General features: G+C 42.3%; 1 protein-coding gene across 3 annotated transcripts in view; it reads left to right on the top strand.

The window, feature by feature from the left end:
* OGFOD3 (2-oxoglutarate and iron dependent oxygenase domain containing 3) overlaps window positions 1-14,968 on the top strand; it is a 46,903-nt gene extending 31,935 nt beyond the window's left edge. For 2 of the 3 annotated variants that reach the window (XM_087751252.1, XM_087751251.1), the window contains one exon: window positions 12,310-14,968. In XM_087751252.1, the coding sequence (XP_087607378.1) occupies window positions 12,310-12,441 (132 nt within the window). In that variant the 3' untranslated portion in view covers window positions 12,442-14,968. The remainder of the gene's footprint in view (window positions 1-12,309) is intronic. The other variant, XM_087751253.1, reaches the window with a different exon arrangement.
* The last annotated feature ends 5,729 nt before the right edge of the window (window positions 14,969-20,697 follow it).

Below are 20,697 nucleotides of genomic sequence, written 5' to 3'. Positions count from 1 at the left end.
TTGGGGCGGTGTGCCTAGGAAGAAAGCGCTCGGCCTCAGCTCATCTGTCTGGCAGTGAGTGCTGAGCTTACAGCTGTTACCGCAAACCACTCCAAAAACTTCTGACACCAGTTTGGCATTAGAAAGCAGGCATTCTTCACTGCAGCGCTGGATGCACGGGGGAGATCTCCACCTAGCGTGCATGCCGTAGGTCACGCCAGCAAGGTATTTATCAAACTTAAACATATGTATTCATTAATTTTCCAAGAAAAGTCATTAATATTACAATTATTTCCCAGAAATCATTAACATATTTTCCTTCCCGCTGGAGCATGGGCTGTTTAATTCTGGGGATTCTTTTGGGGGTCCTTGGTGGTCATTATCCTCAAATTCGAGCTGTCTGCTTGTTGACCTCGTTGATTATTTTTTTTCCACCTAATCATGCTGATTTGGCTGTTTTCTTTTTGTTAAGAACATAGCTGATGCTCCTCAATGTCCAGGGATGTTCTTGTTTCATGTTCCGACTCCCCATTACCTTTGTTCTGAGCTCACTATTTTGTTCAGCTATTCCTTCTTACCATAGAATCACAGAATCGTTAAGGTTGGAAAAGACCCTTAAGATCATCGACTCCAACCATTAACCCAGCACTGCCAAGCCCACCACTAACCCATGTCCTCGAGCACCACATCTACCTGGCTTTTAAATACCTCCAGGGATGGAGATCTTAGAGGCCTCTCCTCTGTCCTTGGTTTCTGTGGTTGTTGGTCATTAACTTCTTCCTAGTTCTACTCTGTCCTTGGTAGCTGTCAGTCGTTGGGGATTAACTTCTAAGCAGTCCTTGGTAATTAACTTCTTGAAGCAGTGCTTGGTGATTGACACGTTCCTGAATCCCACATGTAACACAGCAGTGTAACCTCTTATAATGCAAGACCAGTCACACTTCTGCAGAAAAAAAAAAATCAAGGACCACTTCATATTCCTACTATGGTCTCTCTTTTTTTCCAAGAGAGAAAAGATGGAAATTTACTCATTTGAAGACAGCCTCGGTAATTGTCTGCTGACAGGCATTACCCCAAGCAGAACTGGCTTCTGACCATTGCTGCCTGCAAATGGGGATGGGTGTGGGGTTTTTTTGGTTTATGGATCATAGCGATCCACTCGCCAGCAGTAATGCTGGCTTAGATCAACTCTGAGATCGTCTGCATTCTGGGTTTAGTATCAAGAATTGTACGTTTGATTTTGGTTGGAAATAAAGCCTAAACTGAAAGTATCATCTTTGCAAAATGCTGCTACCAGTATTCTGAAAGGGAACACAGGAAACTATTTCATTTCCAGATGCAATTCTAAGATTAACATGTTTTTATAGCTGTAGAAATCGTAGCTGAATTCTAGGTAGCAGGGAGGACAGCTGTCTCCTTGCATACAGGGGCGCTCAGTCCGATTGCTGTATGCAACGTGCCCCCGACTTAATTTCAAAAAATCTGCAACTGTGAAATTGCTTCCGTTCAGCCCCATCAGGTTCATTTTCGGGCTCTGCTGCAAGGTGTTTGCTCTCCGTGTCGTTCTTGGGGAGGAAGGGGGAGCGGACAAAGTACCGAAAGGTGTTTAGCAGCACCTGGTTTTGGCCGTTCCCTTTCACAGGCTGTTGCACTGACGGTGGGTGTGCCACAGGACTGGTCACACACAGCTTTTCAAAACAAAACAGCGCAAAGCTCAGAGGGAATGGCCTGCTTTGAAAGATCAGATGTGCCACATGTACACAACAGAAAATTAAGTTTAATGCCAGTTACACCTTTCTAACACACTCCTCTGCCTAAACACAGCTGTCGGGTCCCGTGATGGTGTCGCTACCTATGGTGCAATCCAAACAACTACTAAAATCCTGGGAGAAAGGGGAGAAAAGCTTTCGAGGTGAAGCACAAGGGGAAGGCGATTGCACTTAACTTTCCTCTTGCTGATAAACTGCAGCTTGTGAGAGAATGGGAATGAGGGAATGACCCCAGGGTGTTTTCTGTTGCTGGTACAACTGGATATATTTCTCATGTTCAGAATGTTCCTTTGCAGTGGTTTTTCTCTCCTTCCCTCTGTGGTTTGTTTGATTTTTATTTTTGTTGTTGTTTTTGTTTTATGCTTCTTTTGATACTTTGTGTTTCTCCTGTCACTCCAACCCAACTTTTAAAACCCTAAGCTTTTATGCTTCTCATTTAGGAGATTCCGGCTTTTTTTAGCGATGACTCTTGTAATTGCTGGTTCCGTTTTAGTGCATGACAGCTATTTACCTTCTCCGTATTGCTAATGCCACTTCAGTTCCGAAACCTGGCACTTCTTGTCTCAAAGTTGGTCTGCATTTTCGGAACTTGGTACTGTGTGCCAGAATGAGCCCCTTCCCTTCGCTGTGAGCAGTCCCTTGTTAGTGTCAGGCTTTGCAACAGGGAACAGGAAGGCACTGTTACCGATGCAGCAGAGTAGAAAAGCAGTAATTGGACATATAAAAAAAGACAATTAAAAATAAAACATTGGGATTTCCTGCGTTGTGAAGTGCTGCCTAGGCAAGTCCCACCCTGCTTCAAATGCTTTCGCAGCGCTTGCTGTGTAAGGGTAAGTCTTAGCCAGAGAGTTAGGAACAGGGAAACCTGTTTTGTTAGAAGTGGAGCCTGATTTTTAAAGCATTTATCGCATCTCTAAGTATGTATCACTGGTGGATTGTATAAGAAGTCTGTAAGTCCTGATTCTCACATATTTGAGTGAAAGACTCAATATAATTTGTAGCATGATCTATAACATTGCTTAGTTCAAATATTAACAAATGCTTCTAGCTTTAAGAAGGAATTATAATTTATTAACCTAGAGGCTCTTGAGATTTTTTTTCTTTTGGCATGAGCAAGTCACCGCCGTGATGCCAATTCGTGTGTGCAGACCTTTAGCTAATTCGTAACCCAATGTGGCATTAAGGAACACATCGTTCTTGTGCCCTGATGGGCTTCAGGAGTATGTATGTGTCGTTTGACTTAAGTCAGGACCTCTGCCTGCTGCAAGAGACTCACTGTACCGTGAGTAAGAATTCTCGGTGCCAAGTGAAATCCTACTTTGAAAGGTAAATGTTTTTTTTGGACAAAGAAACAGTTCTAAAGTAATATCTGTTGCTTTTAAATGGCTACATTAATTCTATTTCCAAAACTGAGGTACTAGCATTTTGTTTTCTTCCTTTGCACCAGGGGTAGCTCTGTTCAAGAGGCAAAATGAAATAGAGCAGCAGTTAGAATGAGGCTCTTCAAAATGACGCCCACAGCCCTTTCAACATTAACCTTCTTTTGCTGGCCTGAGACCTGTTTTAGTAATCCTCAATAGACCCAGGAGGATTAAGAATAAATGGCAGACATCAAGGCAGTCCTTTTTTTTAATGATAAAATTGGTATACTTCCTGCTGCTACTAAATTTATCAGTATAAACCATATTTAAAATGTCATAATTTTGGAGACTCTTGTGTGAATTCGAGGACTGGCAATATTGGAATCTCGGTATCAGCCGTATGTTCCTTATTTGCATGTACATTTCCTAGTTTTAAGGTCGGCTTTGCTGCACTTATTTTCAACTCGCAAAGGAGTTTGTTCTTCATACAAGTTGTTGTTTATTATATGAGGGTAGAAGGAAGGGTTGCAATCGCTTCTTCTGTGTGTTTGTGGAAGAAAATAATCTATGGTGCAAAATTAATTCTGTGCATTGGAGAGCAAAATGTGACTCTTCCTTGAATATCAAACTTAGCGTATTTTCATAGCTGTCAGAAGTGTGTGTTTCTGAAAGTGTAAAAATATCTGAGATGAAGATATGAGCTACTTGGGAACTTGTGAAGTTGGATTATTCTTCATTTAGAATGGAAAAAAGGTGTACGCTCAAAGCCTGAGCCTTTAGTTTTTCCTGCTCGGGTAAGGAGAAGCGTACGTTGAAGAATGCATGGGTAGCTTTCTCATAGTGCAGGAGTGGGCTTCAGGGCGCCTGTGGGCGCATCACCGAGGTAAGCGCAGCTTTATGGCAGCGGGTAGGTATCACGTGGCTGAATCATGAGAGTAAGTGCAGTACGCCAAGTGAAGTGGTGGGAATTTGTCATACCTTTATTTTATTGTGCTCTTTAGAAAATCAGTTTGGAGGAATTCACCACTAAATGCTGAGGGAGTGCAGCATGGTGACACGAAAAGTAAGATTTCCAGATTCAGAAGTCCCACAACAACATTAACAAAAGGTGTGAAAATTGAGTTTAAAGCATATACTGACTAATCCATCTTGTATCATGGAATAATGATAAAAAAAAAGTTATACAAAATAGTGATACCAAAAAAACCTTCCCCCCCCCCCCCCAAGTATAGGCACTCTGATCTTTCTCCACATTGAATCTGGATGATGTGGATGATAACCTTCGGGCATTCCTAGCTTTAGTTGTGCTCCAATCAGTAAAACTGGAGCACATCTTGATATGAAATCAGCAACAGCTGACAGCTGAGCTGCCACAGATGTAGCTGTCAGGCCTAGAGAAGAATAAATGGAGCGGGCCTTAGCAGCTGCAGGGATAACCAGCTCTGCAAAGTTCATGGGTTGTAGGAGAGCAGTTCTTCCTGATTTGCAATACTAAGCACAAATTGCACCTGGGACTGAGGATGATTGCAGAGAGAAGTGGTAGAAAAAAGAGGACCTGTTGTGATTGTGACAAAAATATGTAGACAATAACTCAATAGAGCCTCATTTCTTTGTAGAACTCTGAAGATTCTCTTTTGCTTTCTCTTTTTGTTTTCCATGGAAAGAGAACTGTCTTCCAGACTCTGGTTTTGTATCCCAGCGGTGCTTGGTGACAGGTTTATCATGGCATTAAATGACATAATCTTTTAATTGGGCCCCTAAAGCAACAGGTCCCTGGGAGGCGCAGGTCAGACCTGCACTTCACGTGCTGCTTATATGAATTACTTCACACAAAATACACCACCTTGTTGGGGCATCCGTTACTGAGGGTAGTAACGGTCCCTTCACGCTACCCGGAGTGCTGGGGCAACAGGAGGAGCTAAATAGATGCCCTGTGTCAGCGCTCCACAGAGCGTTGTGAAGCACTCTCAGTACTGACAATTGGCCCCTATGGCTTTTTTCCCTGGTATAAAACACTTAGTCATAAATGAACGCATGTAGCATGCACCTTAGGTGCTTTTCACTGCTTGCTGCACAGGACTCTGTATTATGTCATACACATGCAGGCCAATATTTTATTAATTTGATTTGATACTGCCAGACAAACATGCAGCAAAGCTGAAGGTGTAAAGAGGGAGCAGAGGAAAATCGGCTTCAACCAGTTACTTGATGAAATTCAGGTAATGTAACAGATAAAGTAAAACAAAATACCAGATTAACTGCAGGTTCAGCTGTGTTACACTGTATAGTTCAGTAGTGATGTTTCATTTCTTGGTTCCTAAGCTTTGTGAGTGTTAATGTCACACACCGTAAGTGCTGTCATGGAGCCTTTTTGTTTAAAGCCTATTTTTTGAAAAAGAAATGAGCAGCAGAAGTTACTCTTGTGTTTATGCTTTAGTGATTTACTAAACGTAAGGATGAATTCCTTCTCTAGCCGAAGTCCAAAGCCTAGAACTCAGGCATCCATGGGATTTGACCACAGCTCTCCTAAACATGCCGTGTTTGGCAAGGTCCAGAAAAGTAAAATAGATGATCCAGAGGTATTTCACGTGATTGAAATTGCAACACTTTGTTCTTAGAGGCTTCTCCGGTGAGAACTTTTTTGTCGGAGTCCAGTTTAGATACCTGCAGCTGCCCGGAGTGCTCTGACATGGGCGAACAGAGCAGACTTGGCCGTATTCCTTGGGTGAGGTTGAGTACCGGAGGGGAGAGCTGGAGGGCAGGGCAGAGGCGATGTCCCTGTCCTTCTCCTGGCTGTAGGGAGAAGAAATGGAGCCAAAAGGCCGTGGTGAGACTCAGTAACGGCGATTAGGAGAGAGCACAGTTATGTTTCACTTCTAGATACTTCACTGGCTTGTCACACTTTCAGACATAATGCACAGAGCAGAAACTCCTGTTATTTTGAGCAACCAACTGTGCTGATAGGAGAGAAGCAGGCAGGGATTCTGTGGAAGTCTAAAAATGCTCATGTACTTTTAGTAGGAAATAATTATGTTCACATATTTTCTTTAAAAACTGTAATTTGGAAGCTTTCAGTCCAGGTGCTTGTGAATTTAAAATAGAAGCAAGTACTTTTAAAATTATTGATAATACTTCTGCAAATTACAAGCTGGCTGTGGGAGAGTTCGCGATGTTAATCAGTGATTTGATTTATAACAGCAAGTAATCTCTCTGTCTAGTCAATAAATTTGGGACAAGTTTGTAACAAGGCTTCATTTGATACCTGTTGCAGTTAGGTGGGGTTTTTTCTAGGCCATAGGCTTCTTTATGCTTCTGTGCTTGGCGTATATGTAGCAAAATCGTTTAGAGAAGCTTGTGCCCTCTGCTGGCACCCTCGCTTCGCCCCAGATCAGGGCACTCAGAGGTGCCGCCATTCCCTCTTACTTTTGTGGGGTTTAGGTAAGGACTTGCTTAAAGCTCTCCCCATTCAACATTTATTTATAAGTAATTGAATAAGTATATCTGTTAAATAAGTTTTATTGCGTGATTACAGAGAATATCGTTATCAGGTTATTTGCCTGATGATATGGTGGTTTTCCTTGGACACTTTACATGTGAGTGAATTGGCAATTAATCCTAAACAGACGACGAGGGTGCGAACACAATTGGGTGTCTGCAGCTTCCCCGGCAGTGCTTCTGCCTTGCTGTCGTTCAGCAGATGAGATGCGGTTTTTCCTTCTTTCCTGAGTAACATTTAGAGCTGGTAAATGTTAAGCAGACAGTCAAAGCTGTCAGTGCATAAGATGAGAGATGTTGAATGGATCTGTGGTGCCAAATGAACTGTTCCTGCTTCCCTTTAGTCGGGCAGAGGAGTTGCCTCATTTCCTTCTGAGCGGCAGCTCAGTCTCTGCAGTGCCCCCAGCCAGCCGCCGTGGGCAGCGGGTGGAGGTGAGACCTTGCGTCCCCCCAGCCCCGCTTTGCGCCCCTTCCCCCTGCCCTTCCCTGGCGTCCAGCTGCAGCTTAAGCAGAGCGAGGGGACAGTTCTCATTCCCTTATTTGTCTCAACCAACACTCAACCATGCAAGCAATCTAACATAATTTGTGCTTTCTCCTCAATGTTCTCATAACCCAAGGAGCTTACAAGGAAATTTGGCAGTGAGTTAAACTAGCAGGGCCAGAAGGATGCTGCCAAGAAAGCAGAAGTGGTAGCCTCATGTGAAGGACGGGAGCATGAATGGGCTTGGAATCCAGTGGCAAAACAGGCATGCTGCAAAGAAAGTGATCGCCAAAGTTGATGTTAATGTGAATGGCCTGTTCCATGTGTAATCGGAATAACTGTAGTTGGCAGGGACCTCTGGAGGTCGTCTGCTCCATGCCCCCTGCTCAAAAATCAAACACAGGAGACACGGGGGTACCAAAATTTTGGGGGCCTGAGATGCCTGGGAAAGCAAAAGCAGGGAAAAGCAAAAGCTCCTAGTTAATACATATATTCCTCTAGTGGTTTTGTTTGAGTAATTAAATGGGATATAATTGCTGCATAGTGAAATATCCATTGCTTTTGCTGCTTGTTAAGTATTATTCCTGAAAATAACAGCGTTGCTTCATCTAAATTAGGATCAGATAAAATTCATAGCAATGAAGCTTGTGACTGGCACTTGGATGTCTTCATAAATAATGATACCTGGGGGTCAGGGCAAAAACGGACTCTCAAAAAAAATCAGGAGAATAAGCAGTTACCTCTAATACAATTAAGCTCTCGCTCCCTGTAAGAGGAGTGAGACCTTTCCTGTTTTTCACATCACAAGCTTTTCTCAACCTGACAGCATTGAAGAGCCTGACTTGTGTCAGCGACACCAAAGACCGGGCTCAGTTTTGATGGATGCTGTGGCGCTGAGCTTGTTAGCTGTTCCTTGTCCTAGCTCACTCCGAGAGGGTGGCATATTGAAATGAGTCTGCACCGGAGTTTTCCGTGACATTTAGTTCTTTCATCCCCAATACAATTTATCCTTTGCTTACTCTTTAAGTTTTTAAAACTTGTGCGGACGCTTAAGGGCCACGGAAAGAAGGGGCTGAAGCAGCTCCACCTGTGGATAACCTCTCATCTAATCTTAGTAGGGAAGCGGAGCTGGAAGCGTATCTGAACTAAAAAGGGGAGCGACTCCACCACTGTAACGCTTTCTGCAGCCTGCAAGGAACAGAAGCTCATCAGCTAAGCTTTTATTGGACCAAACTCCATCTGGAAACACACTCTCTAAGCGCTTAATGCTGGAAAGTAGAGAAAACACAGAAAGGAAGAGAAAACAAGCTGTAGAGTCAGGTGTTGTCAAATAGAGATCGAAGGCAAGAATTGATTACTTCTGTTCCTGTAGAGATATGCAGGCAAGCTAATTGTTTAGAAACAGGCTCCTGCAGGTCTTGAGGTTACCACAAATCTTCCCAATTATTTGTTTTTTTTTGTTCTTCTAATAAGAAAGATGAGAACAAGTGCATTTGTGTGGGAGGAACTTCCTCCACTCTTTTGTTGCACTCTCCCACGGGAACTAGGCTGGCGTACAGCTCACTCCCCTATTGCAGCCAGCCTGATAGAAAGCTTGAAGCCATTTGGGAACAGCTCTAAAGAAATTGTAAGCGTTTGTGGGCAGAAAAGAGGAAAGAGCATGGATAGAAGTGCCTACAAAATGTATTTTTATGTAATGTTTTTATATTAAAAGCACTAAATGCACTGATTGCTGTGCTATGCTCTGCCTGATTGACTTCTCGTGGAATGGAAAGTGGAGGCGAGGAGGAGAGGCTGGACAGCAGATCTGAGAGGGCAGCCCACGGTTCCTTGTAACTTAAGGATCTAAAACTTCCCTGAGGTTGAGGTCCTGGTCAAAGCATCATGAAACTAAAGAAGCAATGGAGGTTTTGGCATCTTGCAGTGATTAGGGAAAATGAGTGAAATGTTCACAATCGGGATGAAATACTTTTCAGACCATAGATTTATCTCAGTGGAAAAACACAAATCCTTTGGTTTTTACCCTTGGCATCACTTCTAACCCCAGGACGCCTCCATTCCAATCTTCAGCCTTCAGATCGTAGCTCAGACTGGCCTCTTTCTGAAAGCTTGGAAGCATGGACCTCAAAACAGGTGATGATCCCTTTGCTGTTTCTTCCTCTCCAAAAGTTCATCCCTTAAGGACGAGGGATTAAACACTCTTTCTCTTTTTTTGGTTAGATACTATACTATAAAATTGTATTGAGTAGTAGCTTGTGATTTCAAAAAAGCTTACACTTTGTTAAAAGTGAGTCTTCATAAATCAAACTGAAATTATGTGCTGGGAGGTAGCAGTCAAGATTTCTTTAGTGGAGCAGAAAAGCATGTTGGAAAGAAATCTCTGCAGGCAGGTCAGAGGAGGGGGGAAGAAAACGAAAAGACCGATTTGAGGCTGTTAAATAACAAAAGAAAAGGACAAAGGAAATGGGATTAGAATTTTACACGCTTTCTCCTGAGCTTTTGTTGCTCAAAAATGTTTCATCAGGAAATTGTAAGTACATATGTACTTTTATCCGCAATGAATAGTTGCATAGCCATTCTTTAGCATTTGTAATGCAACACTAATCTCTTACGATTCACTCCATCAGTATTTCAGTCTGAAGAGCTTAGTGGAACTGCCCTGTGCGTCTTCCTCACCATTCACCATGAGAGAAATCCTATCACAGCTACATTAGTTGTGGCAGCGTGTAACGCTGAAAAAAGTGCACTTTAAATACATTGAATGCAATCTCACAGCTAAAAACAGACCCATCTTGCATGTGATCCTACTAACTTGCTAATATAGTTCATAGTTTGGAACTTTAGGGTTTAAAATCTTAACTCAAAATTAGCTAGAACAGGTTATAACCTAGGAGTAGGTCCATGCTTTAAGGAACTTGCTTGCTCCCTTGTAGCGATTTAATTTTTGAAGTGGCTTCCACATACTGTGCAGTGAGGAAAGATTATGCAAGGTCCGGTCATGGTGTGCTTGAAAGGCCTGGAAGTCATCCTGTCTGATAACGGTACAGCTTGATTTTTAGCTCGTGTCTTTCCCCGGGAGTCTCTGGATAATGCTATTGCCATATATTCCTTGAAGGTTTTGTCAGATGGGATGGGACTTAATATTCTTTACCCTCTTTTTGAACATTTATACTATTACACATAGTGTACCATGGAGAGAGCATGCTTTTGCTTCAAAATTTTGCAATGGAAGTTAGTTTAAAAGAAATTCTTCCCAAGTGAGGAAAAAGTATCTTTGAAAACTGACTGTAGGCTTGTTCAGTGACTTGGAGACCCCAGTTGACAGATATGGGACCAGATGTACAAGGAGCTGTAAGATACCATATATATGAAGACGTATTTATTAAAGAAAGAAATTAAAAGACATTCTGTATAGCCAAAAAATCCAGTTTAACTGGCTTAAACAATACACTGAACCTTGTCTAATTCTGAATTACTACTACTTCTAATAAGAGATCAAACAAAAAAGCTTGAAAATCAGTTTAAGGCAAAGCTTTGGGTGACTAGGTGAGGGACTGATAATAAACTACTTGAATGCTGTTGAAATAAGATTTAAAAGAAAAAAAAAATTCATAACACAGAGACTTTGTATGAAATCCTTGAGGACAGGGCTGCTCATTGCAACACTCGTAGGACAGGAGTGCGTTGCCTTCATTCAGGCTTTCATCCAGAAAAGCAGGACACCAAGGTGTAAATGAGCTGTGCGTGCGAATGAATCTATTTTATATATATAATATATAGCTTTACCAATTATTGATGTGCAGCCCCAGGCAGAGAAGAGTATGACATGACTTCTGCTTGGCAGTTAGGAAAGACTATGTGAACTATGAAAGACTACGCGTGAGCTGCAACTGAACGTGCAAAGGACACAAAGGCCACGCAAACAGCCTGCAGAGATCGGTGGGCAAAGCCAGCCCCGTGAGCCCAGTTCCGCTTTGTTCCAGTCTCCCACGTGTGCTGCTTAGGAGTATGCAAGCAAAGTAACCCCTGGATCTTTTGGGTCACTTAGAAGAGAAAACCAGCTACGTTGTCTGCAGTGGAGGTTGTATAATGGCTGGAATAGTTTATCTTGTGCAAATGTTAGGTAGGCATAGAAGTGTTTCATTTTGCCTAATTGTGAATGAGTGCCAGGCGGAGTTAGATTGTCGGTATGTGTTCCCTATGATAAGCTTTTTAACAAACTTTAATCTAATTTGAACAGCAGAGAAAAAGCCTGAGTAGGAAAAACACATGCTATTGGGATAAAACAGCTGGGCCTATGAGTGTTACCAGCTTTCTCGGGAGAACTTGAGCAGTCCTGCAGAGCTGCGTCGGTTCTGAGTTACTTGCTAAACATCAAACTTCTGTGTTCTCAGAACAGTTTAATAATGTGAAAGTGCAGAGGGCTCCATTCTGCTGTTCCATCAAGTGGGATGCTAATATACCTCTGCTGTCATTATCAAAGGAACTCATTTAGAAGAAAAGAAAATCATTTCGCTTTGATGCCACTTAAGGCCTGGAGAACCCCAAGGTAGGGCAGTGGTCAAAGCTCAGACAGGATGAAGCACAGGAGTAAGCACTCGCATCTATAAAACAATTTCCAAGCTAATGCATTGATGGAGTGGCTCTTTCTAAGGAAAATTAATTTGTATGTGACTGGTACGTAACTTTCTAACCTGGCTGAACAGCGACTGATCAGACTGCACAAAAAGCTACAGTAAATACTTGGTACTGTGCTGATAAGCTGCCACAGCTGCTTGTAAACCCACTGAGCATTTTTTCACTGAAGACTCTTTGCCACCTTCCTCTTCCTCTGGTCTAAAATTAGAGCCCAGACTAGACAGGGAGCAGGGAGGAAATCAGTACGCTTTGCTGACAGTCACTACAGTTGCTTGCCTTTTTTTTTTTTTTTTTTGAGGCAACTAAGAACTGGCTTCAGATGTTCTTGGCCTCCTCCTGCTTTTTATAAACTATGAGATATGGTGGAATTACGTCTCCAACTTTGTAGCACAAAGGATTAATGTTCGTTTTAAACAGTACATAAAGCTGTCAGAGTGCAGCATAAGCTCCAATTTGTCTTTGTGATGACCTGTGGGCTCTCAGGTAGCCAGGGAACAGCTGGACTGAGACAAAGGCAGAACTGTGTAGAGAGCTGACAGCGGGGCGGCAAACTCCACATCACTGATTACATACTTTGTCTTTACAGGCCGGGTTTCCTTTTTCACCTCTGGATCGGAGAACCTTCATCGTGTGGAAAAGGTTCGCTGGGGCACTCGCTATGCCATCACCATCTCCTTTACTTGCAACCCAGACCATGGCATTGGGGACCCAGTCCTGATGTAATTCCTCCGGGGATGGAACATGAGGTCAAATGGAAAGAGAGAAGCCCTGCAAGAGGAGAGGAAAGAGGGAGACAACATATCGTGTAACCTCACTTTCAATTAGCATTTCCCAGCTGTATTAATATATTGTAATACACTTTGTTTTCACATGTCCTTTTCCATAAATGTTGCACACAGTGCCTTAAAGACCATCTTAAATTTGGTGTATTCTGAAAATGGTTTGTCTTCATGTCCTAAAGGGATAGGCTACAAAGAAGAGTCCTGGAGTGGGCTCTTTGTTTGTTTGTAATTGTTTTTTAAATTCTCCAGTTTGAGAGACAAACAGTCTTTTGGACCATGTCTTGACATGGCTCCCCATGCTGCTGTTACCTGTTTATTTATTTAGTCTCTTCAGTTACTAATGGGATGTAGGAAGCTTGACCTGAGTTAATAGAGCCAGGTGAGTGTTATTCTTTTGAACATACCTTCTGTTGAGAGGAGTGTATTCTCCTTCGCATGGGCGTTAGTGGGCAGTACACCTGTGGCTTGACTACTGGGACTTACTTGAACTCTTTTTTTTATTGAATTACTAGAGACATCTTCTGCTGCAGACTGGGACTAGTTAATACAAAGTCAGAAATACAATTCTCTGGTTAGCCAGAAAACGTATTGGGTGTGGGTTACAAATGCTTTGGTGTGCTAGGGAATGTCATGGCATTAGACCCCTCTGATCAGAATGCGGCGTTCCCAATTCACCTCGTTTTCCGAGTCATAACGAAAGTGATCAGTTTTCCTGTTGAAAGCCCAGCGTTAAGGTTAGTAAGAGCTCTTTTTGGAGATGGCTTGACCATGTAACCTTGTACATTAAGTAAATACTAAAAAGGAGAGCTGGGCTGAGGTAATCCCAGTCCTCTGGACTCATCTGCGCATTAATCGATACCTAATTCCCAGGTAGGGCAGTAGGATTTGGGAGGGGAAGAGCTGAGAGGAAAGCTAGTTTTGCTGTGGTTTTCCATATGCCAGTTCTGGCCTCCTTAGGCTCAATCCTGTAAGCCCTGCCTTGCTGGTGGAAGGCTGGCTAACAAAACCACATGGACGGTGGTATTTGGGTCTGAGGAAAACTGGTGTCCACCTGCATTTTAAATTGATATGGTCTTGAGCTGGAGCTCGATCATAAAACACTTTTAGGCCCCATAAATATATGTTTTCAATGTAATCTTAAGACCAAGTTGAAGGAAGCTTGTTTTTTTTATTGCTGACACAAGTATGAATCTTGTGTTGTGAAATACTGTGTTTTTTCTCATCCAAAACAATGTTTTATCTGTTTCAGAAAGTTTCTGAATAGCTCTTTTTGGGCTTCTCTTTTTCACTTTAGTGTGAAGACTTTTTCTAATAACTAGGACCATTAGTCTGTGGTGTTCCTTGAATAATAAATTGCAAGGACTTCAGAGCAGAGGGGATGATTGTACAGATAAAGTAACAAACAAATGCGTAATCTTGCCAACTACCCTGCTTTCTTATTACAATCAAAGATTTTTGTGGGTCAGTGCATTGGTAAGTAAATGGTAGGAAAACCTATTTTTTTTTCTCAATCATTCTGAAGCAAACATCTTGATTTGTTTTATTAATAATCTATGTAATTTCTGTGAAACACTGAAAATCTGGAAATGTGCTTTGATTTTTTAAATTATTTTTTATTTTATGCATACAGTTTTCACTTTTGTTTTAATCTACCCTTTTATGGAAATAATAATATTGGGGGGGATTACACTGAAGATCAATATAAAGAGGGATGATGACAGGACCCTTGGACTCGTTCTCTTGTGAGTGCTCTCATGTGGCGCACCAGCAAGACTAGTCTGCTGTAATTTCATTTCTTTGTTCTCAAACCTGACAAAGGCTTCCTTGTCCTTGCTGACAAGGAAGAATTGTTAAAATGGCTGGATGCTAGATATGGAACCCAACTGATTCTTATTTCCTAAATACTTCTCTCAAAGCCTGTTAATATCAACAAATTTGCATTACACCCAAGTCGTAAGTCTATGTGAAGGCAGGCTAAGATCACCAGCCACTGCTTTACTGGCTTAAAACTTGATTCCTAATGCTGCCTTGAGATTTAAATGTAGGGCCTTTTCCACAAAACCACCTGATAGCGGTGGAATCTAAATATGAATGGACCTGCGTGGCTTTGGGTCAGGATTCTCCAGGTTGAGGTCCTGTGTTCCAAAACGAACTTCACCGTAAGTCTATCGCCGCTCTGCAACACCATCATAGAAATTGCTTTGCCACTTTTAAAAGTGTTTGTTAGTTACTTCTGTCTCTCGTGCACGCTTTGAGTTGCGCTAAATGAAAATGGCACTTTCAGAGCTGCCCTGTATCATATAAGTATGGTTCAACGAGATCATGTTAGACCATGGGGGAAGTCTCAGCTCATCTCCTCTCGGATTTTCGTCTTTTGAAGACGCTGTGCATTGTAATACCTCCCTCCTCTCTCATGCTATGCGCTGACTGTCATTCAGAAATAAAATCAAGTTGGTATTTGTCTTTTGGAGTTTTTAAGCTTCAGGAAAATGTTCGATGACCAAACCTGTCAAATAATATCTGTGGAAAAACCCGGGCGCTGTACCTGGTAAGAGAATTCATCTTTTGAAAGAAATGTAATAATTCAATGTGCTGTACGTTTTGGGACCAACCAAGGTTTTTCTATTTGAAGCTTCAATATCCGGACTACTTAGAAGCGATATCTAGATCTATGGAGAAATGAAATAGCAAATGAGGAAGCAGAGTGCGCTCTAAAAGATTCTGAACATAGCCTCCAGCAGGAAAGCAGCCATTGCAGAAAGGCTGGTGTCCCTGGGCAGAGCGGAATTTGCAGAATTCACTGGTCATTAGAAATAAACTTGGCTTAATTTATTTTAGTCCACTTAAACATCCTAAATAACTTTTTATTAAGGGTATCTCTTCCCAGTTCTTGACAGATAATTCTGCATTTGAACTACTTCAATTACTGTCTGTCCTCTTTCAGGTTCAGCCTGCCTGCCGCTACTGGGAGAGGCAGTGCTCTGTTCCTTAGAACTCTGATTGTGCCGAGGACAGGATTTGTTCTATTAAAGCAGCATAAATCTGATGCCAAACTGCTGCAGACAAGTACTCTTAATTGAACGCACGGTGACGGCAGAACTTGGCTTGATGTTTCCCAGCCGTGTGAGACCCTTTGTAAAGAGCCCTCGTGGTTCAGAGTAATGGAAGGTCAGTACGTGTTCAGTGTGAACTGGGGCTAAGTCCTGACATTAAATTTACAGCCTTGTACCTGAAAGTGTGCTTGTGACAAGTATTTGGGAATGTTGATTTGTTATTTTGAAAGAAAAATAGTGGTAAGGAAAGGCAAAGCTTGCTTGTGTGAAAAGTCCCCAGGTGAAACAGAAAACATGGCAAGAGAGCAAGCCAGAGTTTGAACCCGTACCAGAGATCGAGTGAAGCTTCCTGAGGGCTTCTGTGAAATCGTACTACTTTCAAAACTATCTTTCCATTCAAAGGTTTTGGGGAATATCAGGAATTTTTGTAAAATTAACAGGTATGCTATCAGATTAGGTTTTTAGTGTAAACCTGGCTTTCAATCCTGTAGCATGCATTTTATTGTAATTTTTTTATCCCCTGTGACATGATTCTAGGAACTCTGAGTGGACTTCGTGGCATTTCTCATGCGTAAGATTTTCACTGTGTAAGCAGCTGTGGAATCATTGTGTTTTTTAATTCCCCATAAATGAACTGACGATTTGGAAAGGTACATTTCTGTTGAGATTTTCATGAATATGTGTTGTCCACCTGAAATATTCTAAGCTCCATCGTAATGAATTTCAAGTCCAGAAATGTTTACCAGGATTCTCTATTTACAGAAAGAATTTAATTTGGATTTATAGCAGAAATTTAGCTTCATGTCTTATTTTTATAACATCTCAACAGGGTACTTCCCGAGGCTGTAGCACATAATGATGTGCACATTAAATAAAAGCATAGCTGAAATGGCATTGATAATGACTATGCTGTCAAGAAAATCTGGTTTTGTTTCTTCTTCAGTTGCAATTCTTTGTACTCTTGAATTTCTCCTTTACAGCTTTCCTTTCCCCAGTAAAGAAAGATGGCTTTGTTTTTCATATAGAGATCCTCACGTTCCTTCTACATCCAGCTAGCCTTACACAGCATTTACGTGTGTGTCGGATCTCTCTAACACGCTCGTGTGTAGCTTTGAGCAACATTTCTGTCTTGTCTAAATTCTAGGAAATGTTGCTGGAGGTCAGGGCTCTTTGAGGGGGGGGAAAAAATACAGCCACCGACCCCCCCTCCTTCTCTGTCCTCCCCAAAAAAATCCCAACTCCTGTTTCTCCTTTTTGAGTCCCTTGTGTGGAAATCCAACCAAACACTCCAAGAACAGCAGAGTTATTTCCTTTCTGAACCGCAGCTGGCTCTGACATGCATCGATCATCTTCGCCTCATTCGGGAAGGCAGTCTTCTCAGGAAAGCCGGCTGAGAGCGCCATCGTGAAGTGGTGTCTATGGCTCCTCGTAAGATGCTGTGAAGACCTATAGTGTGCTGTGCCTTATCGCGGGTTCTGTAAACCTTAGGAAGCCGAAAGCTAATTTGATGTTGTGTTTGCTGAAACCTGCCAGTCAACTCTTTTTTAATGACAAGCCAGTTATCCCTAAAGTATCTCGCTAGGCCCTTTTTATCTTCCATGTGAGTGTTGGTGGCTTGTACTAAAGCTTTTCAGGATGGACTGTCCGAGGAAAATAACTCTGTCCTATTTCGAAACTGCACGTCTGTCTGTGGTTCTGTCCATCGTCTCCCCTCAAATCACCTATTTCATCTCTCAGTTCTGTCCCCGCATACTTACGCCTTTACCTGTGGCATATATTGAGTAGGGTACATCATCATAAGCTCAGTCCCTGATTTATTCATAGACTGGCTCGCTAGAACGGAAAAGGAACCAGCTTTTTCCCTATGACACTTTTAGCCCATGCAGTGTATTAATCTTTAAGAAGAATTTCTAACAGTAGTGGAACTGTCAAGTGTTGCTCAATTTTTGAGATTTTTCATTCTTCAGTATTCATTTTTTCCAAATACTCTCTCATTTTTCTTCCGTTACAGCCATTGTCCATACTTGAAACAGCACCCTTTATTTTGGAGACATTCATTTCCATCTTGCCAGTTTTCCTGTATAGCTGAAATAATGACAAGGCAGGGAGCGGTGCTGCCTGCTGTCGCGCGTTCTTGGCTTTCATCATAACTTGTGGTCAGTGAGTACTGAATTTTGAAACAGATCCTAGAGAAACTTATTTTTTTCTTTTTTTTGCTGTTCTTTGTCAGTGACTGGTCTGCACTAAGGCACTGCTGATAGAGCTGCTCCTTTGTGAGCTCCCATTGACTTCCGTGGGACGCTACGCGTGCAGATCAGACTGCGGGATCACAACAAGAAATGCCCTGCTTGGCTAGTTTGTATCGTGGAAGGACTAAAGCAGCCTGGAAGTACCATCTCCTTTATTTTTGTAACCTTTAGATGCATCCAAAGCAATCAAAAACCTCAAAATATCCAGGTTTACTGCTGGATAATCCTGAGGCTGACCACGGAGTCTGGACTGGGTGAATCCATAAGCTGCTAGGTCAGATTATTGTTAATAATGAGCTTCACCGAGACCTGCACCTGGGACTTCAAGCTGAAGACTCAGTGGTGTAGAAGTACGGAAGGAGCAGGTGCCTGAAAGCAGTGCCTCTTTTTGAAGGAAATATTGTATTTATAGAGAGAAGCTGAGATTTATGGAGCATTCATGTTACTTGTTTCTGGAAATATCTTGTAATAGGCCCCCAGTGTTCAAAAAGCTCAGTTGAGAAATGGATACCATTCCTATTCTTTTGTTAACAACAACAACAAAAAAAGCCAACTAGGTTACTGAGGCATGATGTTTCTGGACAGACACCTTGAGAATTTGGCTCTTATTTGTTCATCAGTTTATACAATTATATTAAGCTGTTTATGTAGATGCCAGGATACTTTGCTGTTGACTCCACACAAAAAAAGTCTTGATGTTTTCTTTTGAAACTGTTTTTCACTGCCAGGGTAAGGTCTCTGGGTGGATTCACACCTTGGAGGTGACCTCCTCAGCATATTAACCTGCCAGCCAGGCCACTAAATCTGGGGGCAGTAATCAATGGCAGGTCCTAACGGAGCAATTCTGCATGTGTTGGCTCTGGCTGGTAGTTTCTTCCATTCCCTCTAGCAGGCAAACGGGTTTATTTCTGAGTTACGTTACTGAAGAAGAGACGTGTTCTGGGAGTCCCCTCTGCGTATTAGGGCTTTAAAGGTGATTCACTGAATAACCCCGTAAAAAGAAGGCCACATTTTACCAGGTGATTGAAAACTTAAAAGGCTGCCATGAAACCAGACGACCGCTAAGCCCACTTAGTCCTTGCGCTTCTCAACGCAAAAGAAGTCAGAAAAGCGATCTTGCACTTGGATTATTTCTACTTCACTATGACAGTTCTGTGGGCCATAAATGTGTGTTTTCTCATTTGTTTCTTTATTTTAAAGGGAGATAGACATGAATTAGGAAGGCATTCCTTTCCACACGGAGGAATATGATCAAAATAAACTGTCGTTCACTAGTATGAAAAAAGAAATACAGCAAAAGTAAGTAAGTCAAGCAGAGGGGTAAGTTAAATTTAAGATGGTGTTAGGCAGAGAGCAGCTATGGGAGCTTTCTCCCACATTGAACTGTCCGTATCAATGTTGAACTGACGTTTCCCCTGCCCCAGTCTGCTTTATTGCTTTGTTAGAAGATCAGACAATGAACTGGGAACTGCGAGCTTTCAGGCAGCAAAACTGCATAAAACTTTCAACGGGCCCCCTTCCCCAATACCATTTACTTAAGCTATTTATCCTGTCCGTATTCTGTTTGGATTAACTTACTTTAGCATACGCAAGATTCACTATTAAGTCACGCTGCATCTATCTATTTAAAAAATAATGAATTAAGATTTCTTCTGTATGTATTTTGTGTATCAACTGGGCCTTTTTTAGGTGATGGTGTCCTCCATGTACAGCATCTGTCTATTGTACCTTTTCTGGCACTAGGCAGAATTTAGACCTGTAAATAAGAAACAATCCAAGAAGAAATTAAGACTGAATTCATAAATATACAGAAGTATACAGAAATTTTGTCTGGGGGGGGGGGGAGGCTTGATAAAATTTGGGTTTTTTTGGAACCATAAGAAAGGACAAAGTTTTACTCATTTTGTAATCCTTTAGTTGAGGCGTAGGGGATGTGCGTCTGCTCCTCAGTACTCGCCACTGAGGTTCTACTCTGCTTTTTCATGCTTGCACAGTATCTGGAAATCTAGTCCTCTCCCTGGTTATTTTCCCTTTCTCATCATACACACACTTTGTTGGAGATCTTTGCCCGTTCAGGCCACAGGCAGGCAGGGAGAAGCTCATTTCTCTGCCCCGGCACAGGCACGCAGTAAGGGCACGTGGCTTTCTCAGGAAGGCTGTGCTGCTCTCGGAGCGGGCCCAGCGGAAAGCACGCCGCTCGGGAGGAGAGGAAGGCACTCGCTCATGTCACACACAGTGCCAAGAGCCTTGACGTCTTCTGTCTTCACAGCTGACTGCCTGCCACCCTTGAGCCTCGGTATTTTCATCTCAACAACTGCAACTTGAGACCTCTTCCCTTCGTTTTCTAAATGCTTTTAGCACCTCCAGATGGCTTGTGAGTCAGTGAACTCCAGCATGCTGCAAAAATTATCACTTTCAATACAAGTTAAGCATGTTTTGACTCTGTAGCTAAGACATTTATCTAGGCTTTGGAGCAGGCTGTTAAAACTTGTCCTCTTCCTAATCGGTCTCCTTAAATTAAATATTTCAGCCATAAAGCATGCACAGATGGGCAGTAATCAAAGGCCTTTCCATAGCTGAATTGTACAGGGAGATACTTTTGAGATGTCCAGGTCTAAATTAATTATACCGTCCTCTGCTCAGGCCAGCTGTGTGACTTGCAGGATCCTGAGCAAGGCAGAAGTGAAGGTGTCCGGCAGCAGCCGTGCTGTTCACCTGGAGTGAACACCTGGAGTGGGAGGTGTAACAGCACTGTAATTGTGGGTATGCTTACAAGGGCCCATATATTACAGTAACAAACATGGCAGGGGTTATAAGAACCAGTAATATCCTCGTATTAGACTATTTGACAGAATTGAAAAAACCAGAAACCTCTGAGCCTTTAAAGCCT

This window comes from Nipponia nippon, unplaced genomic scaffold, assembly GCF_047370975.1.
Source record: "Nipponia nippon isolate SJK-2023a ecotype South Korea unplaced genomic scaffold, ASM4737097v1 scaffold_14, whole genome shotgun sequence".
Lineage (NCBI taxonomy): Eukaryota > Metazoa > Chordata > Aves > Pelecaniformes > Threskiornithidae > Nipponia > Nipponia nippon.
The sequence above is the reverse complement of the archived record's forward strand: the minus strand, read 5'-3'. Positions and strand labels throughout refer to the sequence as shown.